Raw genomic sequence first — 8327 nt, forward strand, 5'->3', positions numbered from 1 at the left:
ACAAACAGAACGTTTAGCTAACCTGAACCGGGCTTTTTAGCTGCTACAAACAGAACGTTTAGCTAACCTGAACCGGGCTTTTTAGCTGCTACAAACAGGACGTTTAGCTAACCTGAACCGGGCTTTTTAGCTGCTACAAACAGGACGTTTAGCTAACCTGAACCGGGCTTTTTAGCTGCTACAAACAGGACGTTTAGCTAACCTGAACCGGGCTTTTTAGCTGCTACAAACAGAACGTTTAGCTAACCTGAACCGGGCTTTTTAGCTGCTACAAACAGAACATTTAGCTAATCTAAACCAGGTTTTATTGCTGCTACAAACATAACCTTTAGCTAATCTAAACCAAGTTTTATTGCTGCTACAAACATAACCTTTAGCTAACCTGAACCGGGCTTTTTAGCTGCTACAAACAGAACATTTAGCTAATCTAAACCAGGCTTTTTAGTTGCTAAACAGAACATTTAGCTAATCTAAACCAGGCTTTTTAGCTGCTACAAACAGAACATTTAGCTAACCTGAAAAGCTTGTTAAAGTGAACTGTTGGCTAACTTGAAAAACCTTTTATTTTCCACACAGATACGTGGGAGACATTCTGAATGTGCAGAAATTTTGAACATAAGCAGATAATTTATAGGCTTTTTAGCTGCTAAACAGAACATTTAGGTAATCTAAACCAGGCTTTTTAGCTGCTACAAACAGAACATTAAGCTAACCTGAACCAGGTTTTATTGCTGCTACAAACATAACCTTTAGCTAATCTAAACCAGGTTTTATTGCTGCTACAAACATAACCTTTAGCTAACCTGAACCGGGCTTTTTAGCTGCTACAAACAGAACATTTAGCTAATCTGAACCAGGTTTTATTGCTGCTACAAACATAACCTTTAGCTAATCTAAACCAGGTTTTATTGCTGCTACAAACATAACCTTTAGCTAACCTGAACCGGGCTTTTTAGCTGCTACAAACAGAACATTTAGCTAATCTGAACCAGGTTTTATTGCTGCTACAAACATAACCTTTAGCTAATCTAAACCAGGTTTTATTGCTGCTACAAACATAACCTTTAGCTAACCTGAACCGGGCTTTTTAGCTGCTACAAACAGAACATTTAGCTAATCTGAACCAGGTTTTATTGCTGCTACAAACATAACCTTTAGCTAATCTAAACCAGGTTTTATTGCTGCTACAAACATAACCTTTAGCTAACCTGAACCGGGCTTTTTAGCTGCTACAAACAGAACATTTAGCTAATCTGAACCAGGTTTTATTGCTGCTACAAACATAACCTTTAGCTAATCTAAACCAGGTTTTATTGCTGCTACAAACATAACCTTTAGCTAACCTGAACCGGGCTTTTTAGCTGCTACAAACAGAACATTTAGCTAATCTGAACCAGGTTTTATTGCTGCTACAAACATAACCTTTAGCTAATCTAAACCAGGTTTTATTGCTGCTACAAACATAACCTTTAGCTAACCTGAACCGGGCTTTTTAGCTGCTACAAACAGAACATTTAGCTAATCTGAACCAGGTTTTATTGCTGCTACAAACATAACCTTTAGCTAATCTAAACCAGGTTTTATTGCTGCTACAAACATAACCTTTAGCTAACCTGAACCGGGCTTTTTAGTTGCTACAAACAGAACATTTAGCTAATCTAAACCAGGCTTTTTAGCTGCTACAAACATAACATTTAGCTAACCTGAAAAGCTTGTTAAAGTGAACTGTTGGCTAACTTGAAAAACTTTTTATTTTCCACACAGATACGTGGGAGACATTCTGAATGTGCAGAAATTTTGAACATAAGCAGATAATTTATGATAAGTTATTTACAGATGAGCTAATAAAAGTTCAGTCAGTAACTGAATTAAAATGGATTAGTTTATCACTGAGGTGAAAAGGGGCCACAAACAAATTTAAATATTGAATATATTAATATAAATATATATATATATATATATATATATTAAATATTAAATTGGTTAAAATCTTCTGAGGGAGGACCCACATACAAAACCCCACTTATTAAGTGCCCCATCCAAGAAAACCGTCTCTGGCTTCACACACAGTTTCTGGGAGGAACATTCACTTATTAGTTAAATATAATTACTTTTCACATGGATTTTTTGTTACCTGGGAAGTAATTAATGTGTTGTTTGTCATTCAACTATGTGATTTTTAACAATATATTTTTAATTTTTAATAACAATAGTAACAACAACAATAAAAATGCCCAGTGGGGCAGTAGCGAGCAGTAGAATCAGCACGCTACACAACACATAAACCATTCCAACACAAAAACATTTTACTCTAGATGGCTGACAGCAGCAGGGACAAGTGAGTTTTTAAATCTGTTGGTCCTGCACCTTGGAAGGTTATATCTACGACCAGATGGGAGCAAACTTTGTATATTTAGGAGAGGTCGTTCAGATTTATACCTGCAATTTTACTGCACAGTCTGACAATTCCTTCCAACCTGTTTCTGTTTTGTAAGGACGAAAGAAAAGTTAGAGCTGACTCAATAATTCAATTTCATAAATGTGGTGTCGACATTAAAACCCCTTTGCTTCCGATAAAAATACATATGCTGATGGGCCTTTGCACAAAGAGCCTCAGTATTTGGTTCAAAGGTTAACTTCTTATCAATAACACTTAAATAACAGCAGGAAGAATAGGTAGAAGCTTCTTCCTAAAGTTAATTACCTGTATATGTCTATGTAGCTTCCTCATTTATCATAATGCAAAAGAATAATATTTACATTTTCTCACTCAAAATGCAGAATTTCATAAATTAACAAATATTACATTGCCTATCGTCTTGTTAATCCCGTTGATCTGTCTTATGTGAGGTGGAGTTCCAGGCAATAGACGGTTCATATATGACTAGCCCGCCCATCATGGTCCACATTTCCATCAGGGTGGCTGAAACAAACGCACCCAGAGTCTCCTGGAACATGGGTACGTAAAGTCATCGCAGCATCTCTTTTCATTGTTTTAGTCTATCTAAACTGTTTAACCGATCATGTGTTCGTCCTCTGACGTCTCAGGCTTGGACCTGTTGGAGGGTCAGTCCCGACCAATCACGTGGGAGGAGCTGCAGATAGTCGACAGCGACAACATAGATGCGGTCTACCTGGTGGCCGTGGATGGACCTCTTCATGGACGCCTTAGTGTCAGAGGTGAGGTCAAAGTCACTGGGTATGTCTGCCGTAGGGGTTTGACAAGTTCCGCAAGATCTCGAGAGATTAGATTTCTTGTCGGATAAAAAGCTGTCTCGCAAGACTCACGCAATTTACTTTTTTCAAATACTGTCAAGCCGCACATTAGTTTTCTCACGCAGTGAAATACAAACACATTACTGATAAGATCGCAAAGCTAATCAACAGCATACGTCCTCGCGCTGTGAGTCCAGACAGCTGTGATGAGTGGTGACGTAGCTGGTAGAGTTTTGCAACATAAAAATCTAAAAACTGAAGTGCAACTTTGCTCTGTTTGGGACTGTGAGCTGCAGAAGTTAACGTATGTGGATTTGTGGTGAGGTTTCTGCCTGATCAAAAGTAATTCAGTTACTTTCGGTTTCACGTGCAGCGTGCAGTCCCAGACTGGGTTGTTCAAACGGTCTGAAGGGGATAACGTTACTACCAGCGGATCAATAACGTAACGCACAGCAGAGTAAAGGGCAGGTAGACGTCTCATCAAATGGTGACGTCAGTCTGGTAACATTCTGCCTTTTCTCTGGACCTGTCAGAGACACAGATCTGTGGAGAGATTCTGAAGTTTTGAACATGAGCAGAAAAACTTCTGAAACACAGGAGCTGTTAAAGTCCAGGAGTTTGTATCTGAATTAAAATTAAAATATAATTTCTCATTAAGGTGAAAAGGAGCCACAGTCACATTTAAAGAGGTCAGTTCCCCAAACAAAGACGCAAAAAGGAGGGAAGACTGAATCCTGACTGAGCAGGGATGAGATTACAGGAGAAAAGTTCATATATAGGCGAAACGGATCTGAAAGCAGCACAGAATGACTGAGATCTGCACTGACTTAGATTCTGGTATAGTTAGGTTATAGATTTTGAATCATCACCAGCCATCTGAATTTTGTTTTCTCTTTATATAAATAAAAAAAATCATCATAAACTGGTGCAGAAACATTCATCAGAATGCAGGAAATGAAGTGATGCTCAAAATTTTCATGTAATTTAGGATGATTTCTTAAAAATAGTGTTAAAATCTCGTCTTGTTTCGATCTTGTGGGTAAAGTCTGAGTATTAACATGAATGTGGTGAAATTTGGGTATAAAGTTCAAAGCAAGACAACAAGAAAAATCCCTGCAGCACATAAAGTGAGTGTAGCCTGAGGATGGAGTCCAGTTACTTTAAGAAAGAACTCCAACCTGATCCTGAGCTCAGGCTTGAACCTAAAAGTCTTTTAATCCCGTGCTGGTATTCCGACACACTCTGCCCTGGGAATTCCCAAAGAACGTCGTCTGGCCTTTTCCGCCCTTTTTCCTCCATGTGTTGCCCATCCGCCAGGGACCGTGGTGTGGCTGGGGAAGCATATGTCTAGTGGCCCTGCATGTGTTTCCTAATCAGGTGTAAAATGGGGCCGCGGCCACTTCGCCAGGGGCCGTGGCAGCGTGGATGCTGCTGCTGCCTTCCCTCTCCGTCCACGTCTGTCCCTTCCAGCCCAGCGCGTTGGGAGACGGCCTCTTTGTCTCAAATGGCGAGCGGGACTGAGCAGATTGGAGGGACTTATGCCATTTCATGCCGCCGTGCACAGGGAGCAGATGCACTGTCCCCAAACAGGGTTTCCATGCTACCAGCTAGGAGGAGGCAGCGAGGGAAGGAAAGGGGGGGGTGAGGTGGCAGGAGTTGCAGGAGCCCCAAGGGTTTCAGGCACGGAGTTAACCTTTCATGGCTGCTTTAGACCTGTAGAAACACGGGGGAAGCTCAGACGGAGAGGAGGTGTTTGATTCTCTGGCTGGTTTCATCAAACAAGCAGATATTTAGTAATAAAATTACAGTAATCGTGACTTGCAAAAGCACCTCGCAGTGGGCTTTCACTAATCTGTGTTTCCACATTAATTCAGCTTTAACGCACTTAATAATGCACAGCTGTCTTCTGGCCAAAACTTTCTCCTGCTTCCTCTGACGTTTACAAACCATAATTAACACACAGGAGTCTTTTACACTGCGGACGCTGGGGACATGTTCCCACCTCATTTTGCAATGGCGGATTTTGTCCCCATTACTTTTTGAAAGCATTTGTTAAAAATGTTCTGAATAATGGTTTGCACCACGAATATAACAAATTTAAATGCTTTGAGAAATGTTTATTTGCACAATAAGAAAACATTCAATGCAATTTGAATATAGAGGAAAGATTGTTAGATTTTTATATTTATAAATTGTCACCTGCCAGCTGAATTTTTTGTTTTCCTTTATATAAATAAAGACATTTCATAAATTGGAGCAGAAAATGTCTCCAGAATGCAGGAATTAAGTGTTTAATGCTCCAATGTATTTTAGCATTTCATATTTCTTCTTCTTAATATTGTTGAAAATCTTCTCGTCTTGTTCTCGTGTGTCTCATCACGTCCCTGATCTGAGCCCTTATGTCCCCACCACTTTTCAGCACAAAGTGACGCCCTTGCATGCGGCCATCACTTTTTAAAACATACATTTGTCAAGAAATGTTAATTAACAAATGAAATGTTTTGACAAAGGTTACACACGGTAATCTTGAGAAGCTGCAGAGCTGCAGTCTCTATTTATTCAACTTGCACTGTAAATTTCTCCTGTCATTCAGTTTTGCGTGCATGCCGTGCTGCCGACAGCTGCCTGCACGTCGCGGTTCCTCGTGGGTCTTTTTCAAGTAGCCGGCTGTTTAAAAACGATAAAATATTCTTTGTGATAAATTATCCGAACGTCCCGCGAGGTGCGAACAACTCGTCTCTTCAGCAAGTCGCCACCACACACGTCCACGCTACGCCTTGTTGCTTTTAAACGTTTTTATTTTTATATTTCCCTGTTGCTTTTGTGTTTTATGTAAAGCACTTTGAATTACCTTGTTGATATACAAATAAACTCGCCTTGCCTTACCTTACACATGCACACTGACGCCTCAGGGTTAGGGTTACAATTTAGGATTTATTCAAACACTTTAAAAACATTTATTGAAAGTTTTATTCTTTCTACATGTTTATTTACAGCATTAAACATTGAAATGTGTCTTGTAACAGGCTGTATATTAATTTATTGGGAGAAAACTGGTAGTTCTATGTACAATCAGACGTTGACCCCCATATCTCCAGAATGGCGTGATCCTCGTTTCGCGAAGCTTCGACTGTGAGATTGACAGTCGAATCAGGCTCCGCCCATCGAAGCATCAAGTCTTCCACTATTGGGGGTCAGCCCTGATGTATTCTCTTTAGCTAACCTTGTTATTCCTTAAGTTGTTGTTATGTTTTGATGTTTTCAGGCTTGTTATCACTGGGCTGACTTGCTGTATATGTACCGGGGGTGTCGGTGTTGTTTGATTGACCTGGTGTTGCAGCTGTGGGTGTGATCGACTGTTCTTACTTTTGTGGTCAACATTGTGCATATTCTGCTGATTTTTTTTTTTTTCTTTTTGACTGTAGTATCCTACTCTACGCTATTTTGGTGCGGCGTTGAGCAATAATTTCCCGGTGTAATTTGTAATGAACTACTCCAAACTCATACTGATCCCTCGTTCCATTTTCTAAAATCACAATATGTTCATCTGAGCCCTAATGTCCCCACCACACCTGTGACTACGGCTGGGCACGGTAGAGCAGAGTCGACGATGACAACACTTACACGAGCAATCTGTCCAAACATTTATAAAAAGTGTCATATCCAATCAGAGAAACCCACAGTTTTCGACAGCTCGTAGTTCATCTACCTCAGGTATGTTTGCGAGCAGCCTAGAGCCCACACAGAGTTAACTAAATAATACGAACATGATTAAAAGTAACCATTAGCCAGCTGATCGTCCAGCTGTGGGTAGTTCATAAATTCATGCAGTAAATAATTATACATTTCATTCGTTTTACCTTTTACATCATCTCATTTGTTAAAAATATTGCTGTTTCTTTTGTTGTAGCTTTAATAATGTGTTTATTATTTATTTTACATTTCAGAAAATAAATAAATACATTTTTGTTTCCTTTTTTTTCTCTTAAAAACTAATAAAAAGAACGAATGTATATTTCATTTGAAGGGTTTCGGAGGCCTGAGGAATTGAGCATTTTGAATACGTCAGCATCATTTTGTGTAAAAGAAAATATGATTTGTTCTTTAATTTCACTCATAATTATCTCACGAGGGGTCTGGAGCCACGGGTTTAGAAGGTTGCCCAAAAAGTCTGGTTATGAGCCAGTGTACAGTGTTATTTTAGGGAAGGATATGAATTTAATTTAACTCCACAAACAGACAGAAGCCTGCATGTGTGGGTGAATGAGGGAGGGAGTGTGTTTGTAGACTGAAGGACAGAGAAACTTTTATTTGGTAATCATTGTATTTAATTCAGTGTAATTCTGTGGTTGGTTATTGAAGGGTATAAGAACGACTGTCACATGAAATGTGTCCAGCCAGGTTTTTACTTGCACACAGCAGAAATACAGCAGTTTAACAGGTTTAATGTGATGCGTTGACCCGGAGAGTTACAGTTTGGTTTAGTTGACAACAAACATGTTTCTGTGGGTTAATTGTTTAAAAAAAAAAGTCAACTTCCAACAGCAGATTTACTGTAGAAAAATACTCTCAAGTCATTTTGAACCAGCGTTTCTAAACGACTGTTGACGCAAGAAATACAACTTGAAATGATCTTGTGAATAATGACTTTCGTGGTCTCCTGCTGGAGAGGAGGTGAAAAGGGAAAGTTGGGTCAACAGAAGACCACTTTTCATTTTCTGTTTACTACAAACAGTCGACGCTGGTTTCTTTTAACCTTTCTGTAACCACAATCCAGTATTTTATTTCCTAAACATAACCAAAATCAGCCATCTGGACGTTGGGTTTGTGAGGAGAGGACAAAATAAATTGGACTCTTTCCCTCCTCCTGAATTAAAAAATTAACCCACCAGTTCCTCTCTTATGATTTTAATAACCTTCTTTGCCTTTTTCCTTCTTGTCGCTTTATTTTCTTTGTTCCCTGCTTCTCATCAGGTCTTTCATCTTCTCTTTAAACCACAAACCATGACAAACCGAGCAGACAAACCATACATAACAGCGCAGTATAGTATAGTTGGATGGTTGTTGAAACTTTTGTCCCACTAGACCAGTCCCCCCCCCCCCCCCCCCCC

At 39.6% G+C, this 8327-nt stretch overlaps 1 protein-coding gene across 1 annotated transcript in view; it reads left to right on the forward strand.

Annotated features, from left to right (window-relative positions):
* LOC123971232 (FRAS1-related extracellular matrix protein 1-like) overlaps positions 1 to 8327 on the forward strand; it is a 38470-nt gene that overhangs the window by 11287 nt on the left and 18856 nt on the right. Inside the window, exons 7-8 of the mRNA XM_046049946.1 lie at positions 2851 to 2959; positions 3049 to 3180. Of these exons, the coding sequence (XP_045905902.1) occupies positions 2851 to 2959; positions 3049 to 3180 (241 nt within the window). The remainder of the gene's footprint in view (positions 1 to 2850; positions 2960 to 3048; positions 3181 to 8327) is intronic.

Source organism: Micropterus dolomieu, linkage group LG05, assembly GCF_021292245.1.
Source record: "Micropterus dolomieu isolate WLL.071019.BEF.003 ecotype Adirondacks linkage group LG05, ASM2129224v1, whole genome shotgun sequence".
In the NCBI taxonomy this organism is placed as follows: Eukaryota; Metazoa; Chordata; class Actinopteri; order Centrarchiformes; family Centrarchidae; genus Micropterus; species Micropterus dolomieu.